Raw genomic sequence first — 21,751 nt, forward strand, 5'->3', positions numbered from 1 at the left:
AAAAGTAGAGAAGATCCACCTCTTTGAGTTTTTATAAGCCCAAGTAATAAATGTCCATCTTTATCAACACACCTCCCAGAAACAGCTGAACCTCTTACTCTTAAAGAGATCAACCAGAGCCATGTTAAAGGACAGGGTTTAGTTTGGACTTACCTTAAGTGGAGTGGGTGAGTGAGTTTTATCCTGAGACAATATTAATCCACTCCCTCTGAATTAAAAAAACCCAAATATTAAGAAAACAGTCTCCAGGAAACATGGGACAGTCTGCAGAGAGAGAGATGGAAGGTACTCTGAACATCGTCTTATAATAAAGGGAGTACAGTTCTTTGTGGAACACAAATGAGCAAATCAATGTGGTCTTGTTTGCAAAATTCACAGTATTCAAAGACTCACAATAACCTTTCAAGCTGTCCTTGATAAAAGCATTCAAACCAAACTGTAGTAAACACAAATTGCACAAATTGCAGTAAAATAGAACAGATAAGTCCCTCTGTGGTAAACATCTTTTTTTTTTTTTTTAAGCTGCACAAATCATTATTTTTTTGTATGAAGAATGAGTAATATGAAAGACGTTGCTTTCTGTTGATGGACCCACTGAGAATTATCACCAAATCTGCTGTTCCTCTATGTTCTTTTGAGCCCTCCCTATCTTTGCTGCATTGTGACGCTACCTTGAGTAATTATGTGACCAGATAAGAAGACCCTTGGTCAGAGAGGTGACCAAGAACCCATAAGTCACTCTAACAGAGCTTCAGAAGTCCTCTGCAGAGATGGGAGAAGCTGCTGGAAGGACGGCCATCTCAGCAGCACACCATCAATCAGGCCTTTATGGCGGAGTGGCTGGATGGAAGCCACTTTGAGTAAAAGGCTTATGACAGGCAGCCTGGAGTTTGCCAAACAGTATTTAAAGGACTCAGAGAGCAGAGGACAAAGGTTTTCTTGTGCGAGACAAAAAATGACCACCAGGCACTGCTCATCGCCTAGCTAATACTATGCTGAAGCATGGTGGGGGGAGCATCATACTATTCTTTGAGTAGTTTACTTCTAATTAGCAAATGGTAGCATGCAAAAATAATAAGCTTCAGAGCTGGCCATAGAATCTCTATACACACACTCACACAGATATAAATGATGTTAGGAAAATTCAAATTGAATTTTAACATTACCAAATTATATAATTCCATTACATCTGCTTTCCAATTGTTATTTTATTGAGGATGTAGGATGCTGGCATTAGACTGCTGTCTCTTCCCAGCAAACCAAAGAGAAAGCAGTCAGACGTGTTGTCTCTCTGTACACAGAACAATCATTCGTTGACTGACTGCTTTCACTCTGTATGTAAAGCTCATATAACTCCCACTGTGTTCATCCTCGCTTCCCATAAGCTGTGGCAGGGGAAGGTGGGCGTTGATTCTGTGCGTTGGGAGAGTAGTGCAGTAATTAGAGGCCTCTGTTTCATAAGCCATTTGAATGGAGCTCTCAGAGGCTCCAGCCTTTTTTTTTTTTTTTTTAACATCTACCATTTGTGACAACAGCTAAAAGCACCTGACATTTCCCTTGCGGACAATTATTGCCCAAGCCAGTGAACTTCCCACGGTTCTGAGGGAGTTGGGTCCTCCTGTCCAGCTAATACACAGAGGCTTGGGTGGCTATCTTTAGTTCACCACCCAGACATGCAAGAGGATGTGAAAGGTGCCTGAATGCATGCTGTATTGGCAAGGTATGTTAAGTATAACATTTAACATACCTTGTGAAGTACCAATATGAGTTCGTAGCTTTTAGCATCATAAGAGGCAGCAAAGATCAAGTGAAAGTAGCCATGGATTTGTTTAGAAGCCATGTCTAAATTCACAAGGGCATGCACACACACCCTATACACACAAAAAGAATTCACTAGTCTTGCCCTAGCCCCTCACCACTTGTCACTCATCTGAAAACATGAAACCATGTCCAAATTAGTGCCTCTAAATTCCATATAGAGCCCAAATTACCATCTTGTTTTGAAAAACATTAATTTCCCACTTCCTGGCCCCTATCTTATAGGCAGTGGTGAAATGGAATTCAGTACATTTTCAAGTGTGGCTGTGAGAAAATAACCTATTTCAGGATTTCCTTTTAATGCTACTTTACACTCACTCAGCTAAACTTGTGTGAAAGCAATAGATACTTTTCAAAATAAGATGAAAACACATTATCAGTATATAAAATAAAATGGATAGTTATAGAATGATCCAGTGTATATGCAACTTTATTTCTTAGCTTTAACTGACTAATGTGGATGCAGGACATTTACTATTAATCATCTAATGGAGTCTTTTAACATTTAGGCATTGTTACATCTACCTGAACAGGGTATCTCAGTTTACTTTCTGTTATAAAGGGGGGCAGTAGCCACAAATACAGGAGAGGAGGACCCAAACGCAGAACCGCAGGACAAACAGATGAGTGAATGCAAAGTCCTTTTATTTGAACACAAAATCACTGGATAAAGTGCAGGTGTCAGGGAACAAAAACTAAACAAAGAATCATCCAACACAGAGGAAAAACTAACACCAGTCCCAAAAACTCAAAAGTCCTTACTTGCAGTGATCAAACTAAAGAGAATCCAGAAGGAAGAGAGGACAAGTCCAGGAGGTAAGGCAGAGGAAAAGGACAACATATGAACTGACAAGGGGACAGGCGAACAAGGAGACTTATATAGACAGGAGGCAATGGGCAACAGGTGACACCAATCAGGGCAGAGCAGACAATCAAAAAAGGAGGGAAACCAGACAAAGACAGGAAGTACTAACAAAAAAAAAAAACAGAAATAGGCACACCACAAGAGGGGTCTCCCAGTACCCACACAAAATACTAAACAAACTTCAAGAAACCAAAATCAGAGTAACGTAACCTCAACTTAAACAGGAACTAAATCAAAACTCAAGAAACCAAACAAGAGTTCAAAAAGAGGCTATAAAGAGTTCAACAAAAAGTCAAAAGAGTTCAAGTCCACCAGGCTTTCAAAATGTCTGCTGAGTTCAAAACATTCAAACATACAAAACATTCAAAAACAACCCCTTCAGAGGCTGATCATAACACTTTCACCATTCAGTATGGATGACACCACTACTACGATTGCTACTATGATTGTCAGTACTGCTCCTACTACTACTACTACTACAACTACTACTGTTGCGACTATTGCTAATAGCACTAAAATGAATAGTGTTGCTCTTATTGCTACAAGCACTTTACATACACTTTAATATGAAGGAAGCACAGAGCAAGACTTTTGCTTTGCTTAATTCATTTTACATTTGATCTTTCGAAGTCTTCTAGGCCCAGCAGAGTGATGCTACCACCAACATGCCTCATCATAGGGAAGCTGTGTCCATGGTGATGAAAGGCTGATGTCATGGACATCACACCAGTGGGCAACTACAGGACTCTGAAGGGACATTTTGAAGACTGGGATGACTGATTCAGCAAAATATGTTTGTTTCTAGACATTGTCGTCCTCTAAATGAGAGCCTCCAAACAAAGTGTTCTACACTACAACTATGAACAAACACAATCTATTTTAACCAATACCACACAAATCATTGTATTGTTCTTGTCCATATTGAATACATCATTCAAACATTCACAGTGTGGGTTGGAAAGAATATGTGAGCCTCTGGACTAATGACATCAACATAAAGAGACTGGAGTCAGGACCTGGAGACCTGGAGCCCAATCAGTGTAACCAGATCAGAGGTTTGGGTTCAAGCTGCTCTGACTTGAAAGCTTTTCTGACTGAAAAACAAACCAACATTTTGAGTTTGTTATTCACCAGAAGCATCAGCTGATGTGAATCATGCCTTATAAGAAAGATCTCAGAAGAGTTAGAGTCAAGAATTGTTGATTTGCATGAATGTTGAGAAATCAAATCAAATCAAATCAAATCAAATCAGGCTTTATTGTCACTTTGCCGTACATACAATTGTAGTGCAGACAAAATGAGACAGCGTTTCCTGGGATCAGGAGAGTGAAGGTCAACATAAAAAAATAAAATTGTAGTAAGAAATACTAAATAAGTACTAAGAAAAGGAAGGAAAACAAACACACTCAAACACACTTGTTCTGTGGCTACTCTCCCTAGAAGTGAATATCCAACTAACATAACTCTAGAGGCACAAAACCGAATGATTAATGAGGTGATAAATAATCCCACAGAAACAACTGAAGACGTAAAGGAATCAGGAGCTGGTTAAAACCTCTGTTCATGAGTGTGACATATGCAAATCATGGAAATCATGGATGGGTCAGCAGGACAATGACCCAAAACATGAAAGTAAATCTGTTATAGAATGACTTTAAACAAAGCAAATCACTGTGCACAGTTTGTCCCAGCACTGTCACTTCACACTGTAAGTTCAAAATGTGCTGCTGTGGGCACCACAACAATCAGTTTTTTAGGCTTTTTAAAAATTTATTCTTTCCACCTTCATTCTACACAGCTTATCATTCTCTATAAGACCACACTGAGATTAAATAAACATCTTCAGTAACTTCATTAAGAAAACATATCAGGATGCAATATTAGCCTTTACAGCACTGCATAGCTGTAACACACTAAACACAGTTACCAAAACAGGATCATTATAACCCTGCAGAAACATTACAGTAACATAAAGTTGATTCCAAATTAGGAAAAAATGTATTTGACACGGTACATGACAGGTATCAGCATAAACCCTCATTAGAATATTACAGAATCCCTCAGGAATAGTACAGTTATACCACAGGACATAGAATATAGGAAAACTACAGCAGGTTTAATATAAACATACTCTTCAGTATCACAGACATGCTTCACAATACACTTCACTAACATTACAGAGATACCACATGGGACAGAAATATTTTTATAGCACGATAAAGTCAATATTGAGTGGACTGTACGCTGCTATAAGGGTGTTGTTTGGTTGTTCTGAGGCTATAAACAGCCAACGTAAACAGGTTTATTAGAGATGACTTCACAGTAACTTGTCGGCTTTTATAACTCGGAACTCTGGGTGATGTTAGCGTTCTCCCTGTAGGCAAAGCAGCTGGGGAAGATGCCGATATTTCCCGCACAGTGTCCCTCCAGCCATTCCTCATTAACTGGAGGAGAGCATTAAGAGAGAAACATAAAGAGACACATGTGAACACAAGATGAAGCAGTGTGAGAGGATTTCATACGAAAGTGCCCAACAAAGACAAAGGAGTTTTAACTTGAATTCTTCTAACGAGTAATTCAGTGTGAGGTTGACCTGCATGGCCTCACCTTGACCCAGGATGTCAATGGTGTCTCCTTCACTGAACTCCAGGTCCTCTGGGCCCTGTGCAGCGTAGTCATAGAGCGCCACCATCTGGTAGAGGATGGTACGGTTGGCCAGGGGGTCTTCTATCTGAAGTACAAAACAGGGGAATGAGGGTAAATTTTCGTTTGCCAAAGATTTACACTGACGCCAGTAAATCTCTCTGTTATTAGGGATAATTTGCTAATTAAAATTTTTGGCAAACAACAACAAAACAGTGAATATTCCATCCAGTCTCTACTTACACCGCAGTGGCTACTAGTTGTAAACTTAACTAGCCCTTCTGAATGACCACTAAATATTTTGTTAACAAACTAGATTATGAGCACAGCACTTTCACTGAGGAATAGAGGATGTTGTGCTTCATGGTCAGCACCTAAACACCTAGACTTCGATGCACTGTTACTATACGCATTTGAACTGGTAACTAATGTCAGTTTCAATTTCAGTTTCCCATTGTGCGTGTGATTGTGAGTTTAAATGCTCACCTGGCACCACAGGGTGGCTCTGCCGGCCTCAGCCACCTCCTGTATGGTACTGCCCGGCTCCACCTCCCCACAGAGTGGAACCAGCACCCGAGAGCCGTGCTCCTTGTGTCTGAGGAGAGAGAAGGCACAGAGGGGGAATAGATGGAAGGTTGGCAAAGGATCAAAAATGAATGAAATGACTTTATTCCAAGATGACACAGATAATTACCAGCATCATAGCAGTACCCCAATGCATGTTATTTGTTATTAACCCCGATTTTTATTATTTAGATATCAGTCCTTAGCTGTTGTAAAGTTTGTGTGACGTGTTTTTATCTCATGATGATGCTGCATAAATTCTATTGTGCCGTTTTCATGAACTCCTCTCATGTCTGTGGAGCTGCAGCCTCAGTGTCCTATATCTCATGTTAGGTTTTCTAAGCTAGAATAGATACTGGACCCACAGGGTGGAGCGGACAAAGAAAAGCATATTTTTAGAAATGAAACATCACTTGTTGAAATTCAAGGAGACAGAAGTGGGTTGGCAGGCCTGTGGTTACCTGAGGCGCAGCTGAGATGCAGGCTGGCCCAATTTCTGTGCGATTTGTTCCTTCACTTCATGGTATGGTGTGTCCAGAGGGACAGACACAGCCACGGTGTACATGTAGTGGACCTTCACCACCACAGAGCCCACATCTTGTATCTGAGCTGAGCTGGCCTGCTGGAAGCAATGAGCAGAAACACATTAAAAGGTAAAGTAAATGCAGCCAGAGGATTATATTAACATTTTATTAAAAAATCTTGATGTGTTCCAGTCAGTGTGAATACTTTTTATATGAGTATAATGTAATAGCAGTAGCAGCGTTAGCATCACTACTGCCCCCATAATTCTGTTTAGTACTTGTAATACTAGTACTAATAGGAATTGTAAGGCCAGTAGTAGCATTCTGCCTTTTAGTGGTGGAAGTTACTTCAGATATTTTACAGAGACAGTAACAATCCAGGGCCAGTGTTTTGGGACTTTAGGCAGAAATGACCACCTTGATCCACCCCCAATATAAACCAGCATACTGTTAGAGAGGAACTTGGGATTACCACAGTTTTCCTCTCTTGTAACATTCAAATTTAAAATGGTGCAAAAGGAGTGATCCAGTGGCCCAGAGGCCTACGGGGATTAAGGCATAGACCACCATGGCCTGTGCTGAGTCAAAGGGCCACAAAGAATCCACTTTATTTGCTTGTGCTTTGGGTTATTATGAAAGACATTCTATTCTAGAGGAAAACTAACATTTGGTTTCTTTTTCTGTGTAAAAATGGGAAAATATATGTAATGTAATGTATATATGTAATTGCCTTCAGAAATAAATGAGACCTAGATTCTACAATACAATATTTGTCCCATGAGATGAAAATAAATCAGGCAAAACCAGATTAGGGTCTTGATTTGGGCCTTGTGTTGATATTTCAAGTACTGTGGATGCTGACTGTATGTGAAAATGTGCGTAGTGTGTATATGTGGAAGCCCCTGAAGTCCTAGGTCAGTGTTTCAGTACTATGAAAGCCCATCAAGCCTCTGAATTACTGTCACTGAGAAAAAAATACAGTGAAAGTGCCCTCTATGGTGCTCCCACAGCAGAGCAAGCATGATAAAGTGTGCTCTAAGGTGCCCTCACAAAGGAGAAAGCACACCGCCGTTCTGTAATGGTTGTCTTAGTTATGGATAAATCAGAGTGAAGTGCCACATGGAGTGCCTCTATACATGACAATGTGGAGTGAGGTGGCCTCATGGGCGTCCTCTCAGTAAAGAAAATGTCATAGTGCCCCGTAAGGTACCCCAACAAGTGAGAAGAGGCCATAAAGTGTCCTTTAAATGAAGATGTAATGCAGTGTCCTATTAGTTGGCTGGAGGTTGTGGATGGGTGGCCTTCTAGTGAAAAAAAATATAATGGAAAAAGTGTCATTTAGATCATTAAAGAAAGTAAAATTATGCTACTAAAAGAGAAATAAAAGGAAAACTATCATGGGGACAGCAGCTGAGACCAAAGCTTGTTAGCATTTCAGAAGGGTTTAACATTTGTGTGTAATGTGCCCAGTTGATGTTATAATAGTGATCTTGCTGGTAAATGAAGCAGCTTTGTGCGTTTGAGTTTGAAAAACAGCCACAGAGAGTGAATAAGCTGCAGGTTCATTATCACCATCGTCTCGTTTTGCTGACAAGCTGAGCCCAGAAAGGTGTTACTACAAGTCATGTTCAGCAGTTCACACTGAGAGGAGATTTGCCACACTAACACCAAGCTGTCAATATGATTTAAATTAATATCATTTTAAGATGCTTGCAACTTGTGAAACATGACTAATTTACTTTTGGTGAGTTTTAATGATGGAAACAAACCATCAGCAGAGTCATTATTTAACATGGAGGCCTGTAATAAGACCAGTCGTTCCAGGACTCAGAGCCTGTGATCTACCTGTTGATTGTACCTTTAGGTTTATGTTTAGTTTTATTGTGTGCTGTTGGTGCTGCGGCAGACTGGTTTGGACATGATTTCAGGGAAATCTTTTATTATGAAAGGCAGTAATACAGTAATCCTTTCTCAGTGTGGGGGCCAGAGTGAGAGAGCTTCCTTCCACCTTTGTCGAATGATATGAAATAACCTTGTAAAACCTCACAGTGGAGCTTAGCACAGTAATTACAATGTGCTGAGAAAAGAAGCCGAGATGTGCAGAGATTTTAGACTCTGCAGACTTTATTCAAATAGTTTAAGTCACTTCGGTGCTGATTACCATGATAATAACAACAGATGAATGTGTTAACACTTGTTGATTTAGTTCATTCATTCAGATGTGGCTATGGATTCTTGTGCTATGACACTGCTCACAGTACATGGGTCAGGTTAGGTCAAGATCCTGGTCTGGTTTAATACAGAAAACAGAAAACCTGTTTATCTACATTTAACTGAATATAGTTAGCAATTATGTTCCCTATAAAACATATTGGCTGTTGCAGATTAGTTGTATATAAAAGGAATTTACAGGAGACAGCGTTGCATAAGCTGGATGTGTGAGATTGCACAGATGAATCTGGCTTTTCAGTGGGGGATACTACCTGGTCGCTGGCTGCGTTGGCTGTGTACTTGGGAGGCTCTGAGGCTGGCAGCGGTGCGTGGGTGGCAGTAGTGTAGGATGGAGGTGGAGTGTCTGTGGTAAAACGTACTGCAGGGAAAACAGCACAGGTACAGTCTGAGCACACACAATACAAGTCTGATTGAAGGTTAGGCAGGTAGATGCTGTGTTCTTGGAGTCTGTTCCATCATGCAAATAGAGTTACAGGGTAAAAAAAGACTACGTGAAGCTACAGTTTCCTTTACACCCCCAGCAGCAGTGTTTAAAGGATAGGTTCAATTTTTCAAGTCTTAAAGTTCATTTGTACACTGAAAGTTGTTTTTCCCCTCTGTAATAATTCCTCCTGTTCACACTGGAATGAAACAATAATTTCCTAATGCAAATTCAATAAAAGTTATGAGATACAGAAAGATACAGAATCCACTGTACTTGCTCCTTGTTCCAAAATATATTCCAAAGTTAATTTGAAGTTAATATAAGACTTCAGCAGTCTGAGTTAGACTGTGTGTTGTTCTTGGACAGTGTTTCCTTTACTGAACTGGGATGGTGGGACACAGATACAGCAAGGGAACTGTGTGCTGTAACTGTGGAGGATATTTCTGATTTCTTGATTTCTGTCTAACAGTCAGTAAAACCTGTTTCAGTGGACACCTAAGTATTGTTTGAAGACATATCTGAAAAAGAAATTGAAATATGAGCCTATGCTTTAAAGAATAACTGCAGTTTATTAGGTGTATTATGTGTCTTATATTTTAACACAGTTACTTACTATTAAGATCCCACAGCTTCACATTTTACCCTAGAGCTGGTTTCACAACACTTCCTGTCAAATCTAAGACCCTGTCCCTGCAAGACTTTTAAGGCATTAGAAAACTTGGTTTCACCATACGTCAGTGAGCCAGGTCCCTCAGACCATCAGAACAAGGACTCCTTTAGTTTTCTGCTCAAAGTTTGAGACTCATGGTGAATGAGCCTCATGAAACTACGTCAAAACTACATTGAGATTTTGAGCATTTCGTTGAAATCGTCATTTTGTGTCAAGACTGACAGGTGTGGAGTCATGTGGCGATTAATTTTTTTTAATTTATAAAATGTTAAACATTGCACTGTGGGTCTGGAAGCAGAAAGTAATTTACACTGTGGGCATTTTTTGAGATTTGTGATTACATAACAGTGTATGTAGAAATTTCAAACTTATATTTTGGCCAGATGGCGGCATAAAATTTCCTCAGGAATTGGATTTTGGCAATGCTTTATTTAATTATTAATAGTTATAGGAAAACAGACACACTGGACACTTGCTATACTACATATTAGTTCATTTTGAATCACTCCCAGTGCAAAAAAGCAGTGGTTCTCAATTTAGCTTTAAACCATTGCACCCCCTCATAGTGATGTTTTTTCAAGGCATTTCTTTTGGCCAACTCAGATCCAGTCGGCGTTAAGGGCTTAGATGTATCAGCATTTCTCTGAGCTCCGTTCACTGAGACAGAAGTTCTTAACAATGGTAACTGCAATATTTTAGATTTTCTTCTATCATTTTAATGCATTTGACAAAATAAGATGAAAAAGCTATGTCACCTTGCTTTTCTGTGTGATGAAACTTAATTAAAAATATACAGCACCCACTGACGCAGTCTTTCAGTCAGAGCACAGCAGCTCAGCTGAACATGCAGAAAGATAAAATTTGTCTCTCTGTCTCAAACTTTGCCTCTGATTTGTTCTAATTAGCACCAAATTGCACAGTTCTGTTCAAGAAGTTATTAAGAAATTATGGCCCCATAAAATAAAGCCTCACCACATCAAATGTAATGACAGTCTGTGCAGGGGTGTCTGGTGGCTGATTGGATAAGGTGCATACCACAGGGGAGGGGAAGGGCAGACCCTTGCATTTAACTCCCACCCACTGACCTACAATCTGACATCTCTGTCTCTGTGCCCTTCAGTTGGTAAGACAAAAATACTGCTAATAATCAACAAAAAGTCTAATCTCTTATAATGGAGAAGTGTCTGCTGGTGCAGATCAGAGGAAAGAAGGTGGAGTTGGGCTTCCTCTCCTGAGGCTGGAGGATTTAAGAAAAAAGCAGAGTAGGAGGACCTGAAGGAGTGTGATTGATTTTTACCACGAGGAGGACCTGCAGGGCTGGGCTGGGCCTGTGGACGGGTGGGAGGTTTGAGTCCGGGTGGGAAGGGGATCCCACTGGGAAATCTCTGTGGAAGAAAACAAGACAGGAAGGTCAGCGAAACAACAATTTATATTTATCCTCTGCTGAAAGGAGAACAGTGATCGCAGAAGGCCTCTAACTGTAGCCAGAGTCTGTTTTAGAACATTTTCACGTACTCTCTGGTTTTTCTGCCCGGTTATAAGAGTGAAGCAGAGATAAAACACTAAATCTCTAAAAGCTATGTTTCCTCTCAACACAGGCTTGAGATGTTGGACAAAAACATCATACAGTGTATTATTACATGGACAAAGACATTACATTCTCCTTTTTGCCCTTGGATGTCTTGACATCTGTGGGCTCGAGCAGGGACATTGGTAGAACTCCTCTCTGAAAGACAAAGAACTCAAAATCAGTCACTGACATATAAAACACACTGTCTTCATATACATGAAGACAGTGTGTGACATATACACTGTTTCTGATCATAGAATCACCTGATGAATATAAGTGCAATATTCACTTTCTTTTACCGTCTCTGCTGACTACTGAAAGACATATCTGTCTCTTTAGCTGCTAAACTTTGTTGTGCAGGTCATGTACAGTGGGTTTTTAGAGAACCTCTGTTTGAAAACAGCTGCCTGCTGTGGCTGAAAATGATGCTGTGAGAGCAGTGAATGAACCAGAACAACCAGACGTCTGAGCTGAAGCTCACTCTGAAGCTGAGGGGTCAGAGGCGACGCCTTTCACTGCATCACACTGTTTACATGTTGTTGTTGTTTTTTCTTTTTGATACACTGTTCTTATAAAAATATCAGATAAAGCCACTTTATGTTTTTAGACAAAAATGAAGATATATAAAGGTATTTAGCATTCAGCCCTCCATAATTATATTTTGACACAGCACCTTATGAATCAAACATTTCTGTGTGAGTTGGTGTGGCTCTGGGACAATTTCTGACCTCAACATTTCAAAAATCTGGCCCCTATAGTCACTGATATAAGCGCATTTACACAAGCACACGCTCAGACAAATAACAATATTCACTCTGTTTCTTAAATACAGTACACACAGACTGTCTGCAGGTTTCATTGATCCATTCGTTCATTCATTATCATTTTTTAAGCCAGTTTGCTGTATACTTAAAAAAAACAAAATACAAGCCAGTCAATGCATCAGACTGAATAGAAGAAATGAAATGACAAAGACAGCAAGTGATGTTTAAAGAAAACAAACATCTGAATGTACATCAGCACATCTTTTCACAGACAGAAAACTGAAACTGAATTTAAAGTTGAAATAATCAATATAACAAAAAATGAGTTCTATACACTATGTACTACATGCTGTTCATTAGAGCATACTGTTTTAACAGCATGTTTAAGTGCTTTATACTGTTAGTAATACAATGCCTGCTTTCACAGATCTTTCTGGAGCACTGTTGGAGAACAGTATCCATCACCAGAACTCTCTAAAAATCACTGTATTTAACATACGTTCCCTCTGGCTTATGTTATTTATGTCACTCTTGCAGTGTGAACTGTCAAACCTGCTCAGAATTCATGTGTAATATGGATTTGGAGCATGTCACTGTTGCTCGTGAGCGCAGTGGAGCATTTATCCTCCAGAGACACAGTTATTTCTCTCAGAGAGCTACAATGATGTGAAATGCTGGATCTCCATTCAGCAGATGGATAGAAACATGTCTCCAAATTAGTGATAATGTTGCTTTGTCTCTGCTGGATGTGTAAACAGGCAACTGGTTGCTCCCATGTTCACTTTTTCTTCAGTCATAACATGTAAATGTTGTGTTTTTAGGTTGTTCTGCTAATCTAAATCTAAACAATGTTAGTTTAGATTTACACTTCATCATTATAGATCTGGCTTCTCTCACTCCTCACCTGTCCATCATATATGACAGTCGCCATCCCGTCCCGGTCCTCCTCGCCAAATAAAAACACCATGGCCCCTCCAGGCACAGTCAACTGTCCCGGGCCCCGAGCCATGTGAGGGACCCGTACGCGCATGTACCGAGAATCCCTGACAGGTGGTGAGAGGACAAAATCAGTTTTACTTTTACTGTAATATGTTTGTGTGTATAATGTTGAATGGTATGTTTGACTGGTGATAATACTCACTGAGCTCCATCCATCTTGGGCTCATAGAAACCAGGTTTCTGTGGAGAGGACAGAGGGACAGTTAGCAAAGGGAGAGGCTGACAACAACATCTTTACTCTGGGGTCGGTCTTACCTGCTGCCTCAGAGGTTCAAATCCTCCAAAATCATCATTTGGAATCATGGAGGAAATCACCTGTGCATAGAGCATCATATGGTCAGGTTACCTGCTGCTGTATTAGCTGCCCTCATGGCCTAGTTAGGCAGTTTATCACACACACCTGTGACACCACGTTCATCATGCAGACACTCTACCTTTGCTTTGCCCAAGAAGTCTCTTTGCTGCAGCTGCTCCACGTCCTGTTTTCTGGGACGAAACACCACACCCTCAGGCACAAGGAGAGGAGTCAGGACCTCCTTCCTCTGTTTTTAAAAAAACAGGGTAAAGAGTTCTTCTTTAAATGCAAACCACCATGATTGTGTGTGAATGGACTGTCTTTCCCACAGGGCTTTTGTGGAGTTATAAAATCACTCCTTAAAGTCAGAGAATTTATGAAAAATACATACATTTCATTTTCACCTCTGACCTTTTGCTGGGCAGCCTCCACAGGTGAAAGTGTGTAACTGTGTGTGTATGGTCTGCATGTTTTTTTTTTCTTTTCAGTGAAACAAACTAACAAGTTCAGACCCAGCACACATTGTGGCAGTGCCACATTTAACAAGCTTTTTGCTCCCAAACTGCAGGATGTGTCACAGCTGTGATATTTTGATTAGAGAAATGTGAAAGAAATGATCCCATGTTACAAACTTTGGTGAAACAGGCCCCTAAATGAGCAGTTTATGCTGCAAAGTAAACAAAAGCAGCACGATAAACAACGAAAGGCCAGTGACAACCACTGTCCCATTTCTGAATCCAGATGGAACTGAAACCCCTGTGAGCCTGTTTTCAAATGGTTTCTGCAGCATTATAAATAGCTGGTTACAAATAAAATCCTTTGTTATTATTCATAAAGAGTTTAACACTCAAGCTTAAGTTATGAGGACGGTGTGGGTGTGGTTTGATGAGATTTGATTGACAGTGGGCTGAAACATAAGGAAACGACTCTACAGCTTTTACCATAACTGGTAGGACCTCAGCATCCCACAAAGCTTTGCTGCAGCAAATACCAGCTCAGTTTGAACAGGTTTCCCTGTCATTGCTCCTACGTGACAAGTCGCACACCATCACCACATGGAGCGCAACCAATGATTCACTGTTTTCCAGGAAGATAAAGTTTCCATTTTGTTGTATCTTTAAAGAAGTGAGGACAGACCAGACTTTTCTCTCTCTGTTGGATCCTCCTCACCTTTCTATCTTTGACATCAAGTATGGCAACTGTGACCAAAGTCTGTCTCATGTCTTCTGCAGCCTGTTGTGAAAGTTGGGACACTCACCAGGACACTGTCCAAAGCCACCTCTATGTTTCCCCCTCGACTTCCTCCTTTCTCCTGAGAGGCAGACAGCAGGACGTCCCCGGCCTGCTCCCACTGGCCCATCCGACAGTACACAGCTGCTGCATTATATAAAACCTGGGGGACACGTCACAAATACCATCCCATTAATGTTGATGTTGTCTTTACTTTATTTAGATTTTATCATCATTTACCACAACAAACTGTCTGTATGGAGTCAGTACAATCACTCAGTGATTGATTGACTGACTAAAATTTCTGTCTTTCCAAATTTACTTTCTCTCCATGCACTGAAGTTTTAAGACAGTGGAGGATGGTGATATCAGCAAACGCTTCTCTGCCACAAAGGCTAAAAAAACAGCATTATTATTTGAGTATTCATCAGGGTGATGTGTCTGTGCATTAGATGCTTCTGTTGCAGCTGTGATTTAAACAGCCAGAGACCTGTGCCAGTTTCACAAATCTTCCACCTTGAGGAATAACACTCTCAGAGAAATGTAGCAGGGTGCATTATTTATCCTTTCTTTACTGTGTCGTAGAAATTGTCAGACAACCTGTTCGGTGCTCCAGTTTAGTGTGTTCAGTTGTTAATTTGTTCAATAATTCCCTGAAATGCTGTGCTGTGGAATTACTCTTCCTGCGATGGCAGCACTACAAACAATAGCTGCTTCTTTCACTGATGAACACATTCCAGCCACAGTTTAGCTGTTACTGACCAGCTGCCAGCACAGGTGCATTGGCAGTCATCCTCCAGCACGTCTTATCTGCAGTGTGAGAAATATGTGATGTTGTGTAACCTCTTCTTCAGCCTCCATCAATGATGCTTTGTTAGCTCCCAGGAGTGTGTGACATTTGAACTACACAAAGGAGGTGATGACACAGCACAGCTCTCTCTGTTTTCATTACTCACCACTCACAGACCTCATGGGGTTGGCTTTCCTTTTTATTTCATTGTAATGTGTCAGAAGACATAAGGTGGAGACTGATGGCTGTGTGAATGCAGGTGTGTGGACACGTGTGTGTGTGTGTGTGTATGTGTGTGTGTGTGTGTGTGTGTGTGTGTGTGTGTGTGTGTGTGTCAGACCTGCCAGCTGTAGAGTTTGAATCGCAGTCCCAACTGTCTGTAGTCAATGACCATGTTTCCTCTCATGTGCTTCTGAGCCCAGATACAGTCTGACAGAGCCTCCTCCAACCTGGAGAGAATAGAATAGAATAGAATAGAATAGAATAGAATAGAATAGAATAGAATAGAATGCCTTTTACTGTCACTATACGTTTTTACATGTACAATGAGATGAAAAGCAACTCCTTCTCCAGTCCAAACATGTATGTAGAATATATACAACACAGAATAGAATAAGTATAGTGTAAAGAGAATATAGAAAATAAAAAAAATTTATAAAAATATAAAAGGGGAGGTCTAAGGTGCACAGTTCTGAGGCGCTGTGTACATGTGCAAGAAGAATAAATAGGGTTTAATATACAGTTTGATATGTAGTGTGGGTTATTGTACATTATTAGATATTGCACAGAATACAGATGTTGCATAGTGTTATCAGTAACATCAAATATTCAGTATTTCACAGTAGGTATATAGAAGGAAGTCTGGGGGTCGGGGGGTTAGAGGGGTGGGGTTTAGTGCATGTGTGAATTCAGAATAGTTATATTCATAGTGCACAAAAAACAACTTATTTTCAAATTGAAAGCACCTCAGGCTACAGAAGGTCTATACAAAAACCATGGTGTAAAACAAACACATTTTGGTTTTACAGGTTGATATGGGTCAGACTCTTTGCGTTGAGTACCCCGCCCCCCCCCCCCCCCCCCCCCCCCCCCCCCCGGTTGCTTTGCAAGCTCACAGTAACAAAAAGTGTCCAGGGAGCGACTGGCCAAGAAATAGTCCGGCAGATAAGCCCCCATAAAACCACAATCTGATGTTTTTACTCTTCAGGTTTTGTGTTAATGACACAAACAAAATCCAGCAGCTTTAGAGGCACTGGTAGGAAGATCTTATTGTCTTTGGACAGGTTAGCTGTTTCCTCTGTTTCCAGTTGTTATGCTAAACTAAGGTAACTACCTTTATGTTTACTGTACAAATATTCGAGAACGATCAGCCTTCTCATCTGACGCTCACCAAAAAGTCAAACAAGTGTATTGCCCAAACTAATTCTTAATACATGCATGAGCTTTCTTTAAATTCAACCACAGAAGGCATCAGAAGGTTTTCAGCAGTCCCTCCTTCCTGCTGTCCTGTCAAATCAAACTGACTTTCTTTTTTTAACTGACAGGTCGTAGGTTTACTCATAAGACTGATCAGCTTCATTAGGAATTATATCACATTGAGGAAGCAACAGTAGCATTTCATGTGACCTTTAAAGCACCTATCACTGAACAGCAGTCAAAATGGCCGCAAGTGCCACCTACAGAATGTGTGGAATAGTGAAGACACGCTCCCTCCTTGCATTCCACCAAGTGATAAGGTGTGTTGCATAATTTTTTTCAGAGCTTCTTCCAGACTTTCCAAATGCCCCACTCAATAAAAGAGCAATAAAAGAGTCAGGATTAGCACTGGTCAAACATGGAAGCACCTTTTTCCAAATCCTAACTTCTCAACCTTCTTCAGGTTTCTTGCATGTGAATCTCACGAAAAGGACAAGACCAGATAGTGTTCATGGAAAAGAAACAAATGTGTTATTCTACAAACTGAAATAAAGGATAGCAGTCTGAATAACTCCTTGATGTGCTGCACTGTGAGTTTTGTCAAACATATGCTTTTCTTCATATTCTATTCTCACATAAAGTCTATGTTTAGAATCACTGCTGACTGAGCGTACTGAGTAAGCTTAAGTTAGAGATCTCCGCTCATAAAACCCACACCAACTCAACTACACCAGGTCCAACAAAACGAGACTCAGCTCCAAGACCACACTGCATTTGCAGGCTAAACTTTTCTGTTGCTGTATGTGATAAAAGCTGAGGTCAGACGGTGCTTTGCATTTTTAATTTTAAGTCCTAAAGATACAGATTGTCCCTTAGCCTTCCACTGTTCTCTGCTAGCTCTGAACCACGTGCTGAGAGAGGACACCAGGGGGCAGGGGTGATGGCTCCTACCTGTCAATTTGCATCATCACCGCTGCTCTTTGGAAGAAGCCAACAGCAAGACGTTCATCCTTGGCAATGGTGAGGTCTAAAGCCTGGACATTACAGAGGGGAGAAGACAAGTTTAGGTTTGGATGAAAAAAAGATTTTTTTGTAGGCAGTCAGGTATGGTGATGGCCAGACCGATGCAGATACAGATTTAATGCTTTGGTTTGGAGACTGCTGCTTGAATTCTGACATTACAGTGACAAGATGATCTCACCAACAACAGCATTGCACATTGGAAGAAGACGTGAAGTCTCAGAGGGACATTATGAAGCTTGGGTTTTTGGCTGACTTCTTTCAATCACCTTTACAGGAACCAAATCCAGATTTGGACATAGGCAAGTAAGCCTGGGTGGAGCTGATGGTAAACAACCATGTGGCAACACCCACGCCAAGGATTGGCTGAGACATCTGTTTTAGCCTAAATGTTGCCTCAGTAGAGAAAACACATACAGCTGTTAAGACCCAAACATCAGTGCTGATTTTCTGGGAGACAGTATCCACCCATAGCAACCATTAATGATGCTAATGGCTGTCTGTTGGCATACATTCACTCAGGGGCCATTTTGTTTGGCACAAAGCACCTCATTCTTCCAAACAGCAGTTCATAGATAATGAACAGACTGGTTAAAGATGTGCAACATCACAAAAGTTGCAAGATTCATAGAGTAAACAACACAGAACAAACCTCAGGTTCCACAGGAGAACTTCTGTTTTAGGTGCAATGTTTGATCCCTGAATTTTTCAGTTTAGACATATGGAGTCATCCAATCTTGCATGTACCATCCCAAGAATATTGCACACAATGCACACAAAGCACTGACCTTCAGGGCCGGGTGCAGCTGTTCCAGAGCCAGGTGAGCTGAGGCAGTGTTGAACAGAGTGCGAGATGTGGGTTCACTGATCTGCTCAAGCTTTTGCAGAGCTCCTTGCCAGTCCTTGGCGTCCACAGCCTGCACGGACTCATTCCACAACTTCAGTAACTCAGTGTAAAGCATTCTGAGGAGCGGAAAGAGAGGAGAGAATATAAAGACTAACAATATACAGCAGAGGAGGTGGTTTTTGTTGTTGTTCTTTGCTTTTGATTTTTTTTGAGAGCTTGTCTGAAACTTGGAAGGTGAACAGTGAAATATAAAAGTAAAAGTCTGTCACTTTTACTTTTATTCACAATCTTAAGAATAGAATCTATTTTCCAACGTTCTCATAACTTTAAAATGCTCTTGAAAAGAAGAGAATTCCAACTGTCTCTGCAGTGAGAGTTGATCCTGGATAACTGTAACACAGACCCAGAGGTGAACATAAACCTTGTTTTAGAGTGACAGTACAAAATATCGGTGATCAGGATGAACTGAACAAAAAGTCTAATGTGTGCTGAAGCTGAAATATCAGATAAACATTTACACTGGAAATAATAAACTGTAAATAAAACGACTAGAATGAAAAACTAAAGTAAAAAGTAAAGTAGAACTCAGTTCTTTCAGTCCTATTCTGAATAGTACTCATGTTACTTTCTTATACTGTAGTATGTTAAGCGATTATTATTGCTGATGAATTAACATGTGAGCAATATTTTAACTTCTGGTCTGAGTTGAGCTTTAAAAGTTGTAATACTGTTGTCGTTGAAGCTATAACAGTTCTTCACTCTGAACTACCTTTCACATGGAAGGGAAATATTAAGGTGAAGTACAAGTACCTCGGAATTGTAGTCCTGGTTAAATACATTATTTAAGTGAATTAGCAACTTTCCACTGTGGCAAATAAATACATTAATAAATAAAAGTGACTTCATTATTTTTGCCACCAACAGAAAAAATGCATAAAGCTCAAAACCAAAATCAAAGTGAGTCAAAAGGGAAAAGCAGGTTAAATTAAACAAATTGACAAAGAAGATAAAGAGGTGAGAAGGTGAGGTGGAAGGAGAGGTGGAAGGATGGAGGGGAACAAGGTAGAATGAAGGAAATGTAGGCTGCATCAAAGACATATATATGTATACACTAATCCCTACACTGAACTTTACCTGTTAAAGATTCAAAATAAATGAAAAATTGAAAAAGAATTGGATAAAAAGATTAAAAAAAAAGAAAAAGAAAAGAGAAGCCAACAGAAAATGTGCACCGATGTTAATGTGTAACATTCTACACAGTTTTCCTGGAATACTTCCTCGTACCTGACCCAGAGCCCATATGCACACGTTGTTCAGCTCAGTTCATACAAGCTGAACATGGTTATGAGATACACTTTATAAATCCCCTTCACTCAGATTGCTTACCTTTTGCTCCTGAATGAGAGGCCGGTGAGAGTTCAGTCAGTGTCTGACTCTGCCGTGATGCCTGCTGTCTTCCACACTGTGCCAACAGGGAAGTGAGTGAGTGAAAAAGGCCTCCTCCAGAGTCTCCACCCTACAAGGAAGTTCTCTGTCCACATTCCCGAGAAAGGACCCACGGGCTCTGGAATTCACCTGCCAATGAGGCACGTACTCATGACAATTACAACATACATGTGTCTCACAGGATTTGATTGAGCACAGGTGGGAATAAAACCCAGTCTGGCAACTTTTATCCTAAACATCATTTGGCCCTGAGGCCGCTGTGCAGAAACTCTGTGACTGTGAAATCCTGTATTATCTGTGTAGTAACAATAGAAATGTAAGTTTCTATAACGGGTGTAATTACACTGAGTCATTATTTTACGCTAAGCTGTAGGTTACTTCACAGAATTACTGAGAAGTTTTGAATGAGATCTATTCAGCATGACCTTTGACCTCCCTTTATGAGGGATTTTTCAGAGAAGGAAGTCAGGAGAAAAATGACATTGCTTTCCTCAAACTCACAGCTCCTAAAACAAAGCCTACAGCTGGATAAGCATAAGAATGGTTATAATGTTTAAAAACAAGGAAAATCAGCTGATATTTTCAGTTCTTAGCTCACTGGGTCAACCTGCTGCACAGGTTGTGTTTTGTTTTTTTTGTTTTTTTGTTGCAGTGCAGTGCTACAGTCAGTATGTGACCCCACCCATCACAGAAACTCCACAGATAAATGCTGCATAGCGTGACTACCTGTGGGGGAAAAAGGACAACAATGTAAAAATACTCCATCACAGATAAAAGTCATGTCTTACACAGTATGATCCTCAGGTTAACGACCAAAGGTTATTATACCACCTGTTCAGAAGTGCAGTACCTGATGACTGATATTATATTGTATCTAATCAGCTTTACATAAAGCCTTCAATTTATATCTGTTGTTTCTTACTCGCTAATTTAATTTATAAAATGTTACATGCTACATCATTTACATAGTGTAGTATAACTTCATAATGCATGGAGTATTGTAAGCTTTGTGTGTTTTATGTAAATGTGTAAATGTATAATATTACTTTTTAAAGTAACTAGTTTCCAGTCCTGTTTTTATTATTATTATTATTATTATTATTATTATTATTATTATTATTACTATTATTATCATCATTATTATCATTCAGTCTTTGGTTTGGTTTTTAAGGTGTGTGCTCTGGAACATTGTGCATTTGTTCTTTGCACCCTTTACTGATTTTTCTCTACTTTTTAATTTATAATATATTCTATTCTATTTCATCATGTATGTACTGTGTATTCTACTGTTAATTAAACCACACTAGTTCAGTAAAAAATAAATAACTAAATAAATTTAATAAATTAGATTACATGTTCTGCTGAAGGGACATGTCTCTTATTTTAGGTAACATGCTTTGAAAAACACAGCATAAATCAAAGTTATCAACTAAACCACAATTTGAAAAGTTTTGACTTTGTAAAAGGTGGTTTGCAAAAGCCTCAGTATGGTGTATATGTATACTGTGGCATTCTCAGTACATGGTATTTTAGTGTTTTTGTATTTTCATCTTTAGTTGTTGCTGCCACTAATATACATATATATATTTTTTCTCATAAATTAGTCTAAGCATTAGCTTTGCTGGGTGATAGTT

The 21,751-nt window shown here is 40.0% G+C and overlaps 1 protein-coding gene across 2 annotated transcripts; it reads right to left on the reverse strand.

The window, feature by feature from the left end:
* Positions 1–3,976: 3,976 nt before the first annotated feature.
* LOC121184089 (NADPH oxidase activator 1-like) lies at positions 3,977–20,210 on the reverse strand. Of its 2 annotated transcripts, none has more exons than XM_041041490.1 (16): positions 20,058–20,210; positions 18,613–18,787; positions 17,756–17,838; positions 15,729–15,837; positions 14,627–14,761; positions 13,508–13,615; positions 13,329–13,388; positions 13,216–13,253; positions 12,979–13,117; positions 11,398–11,466; positions 11,038–11,125; positions 8,898–9,004; positions 6,352–6,509; positions 5,813–5,921; positions 5,291–5,414; positions 3,977–5,127 (listed from the first exon to the last, which is right to left on the reverse strand). In XM_041041490.1, the coding sequence occupies exons 2-16, from the start codon at positions 18,784–18,786 to the stop codon at positions 5,021–5,023; spliced, it is 1,608 nt and encodes a 535-aa protein (XP_040897424.1). In that variant the 5' UTR covers position 18,787; positions 20,058–20,210; the 3' UTR covers positions 3,977–5,020. The 2 variants fall into 2 exon arrangements, with proteins under 2 accessions (XP_040897424.1, XP_040897423.1); XM_041041489.1 differs by having other exon boundaries at positions 6,352–6,512.
* Between the last annotated feature and the right edge of the window lie 1,541 nt (positions 20,211–21,751).

Source organism: Toxotes jaculatrix, chromosome 7 (assembly GCF_017976425.1).
Source record: "Toxotes jaculatrix isolate fToxJac2 chromosome 7, fToxJac2.pri, whole genome shotgun sequence".
Taxonomy (NCBI): Eukaryota; Metazoa; Chordata; class Actinopteri; family Toxotidae; genus Toxotes; species Toxotes jaculatrix.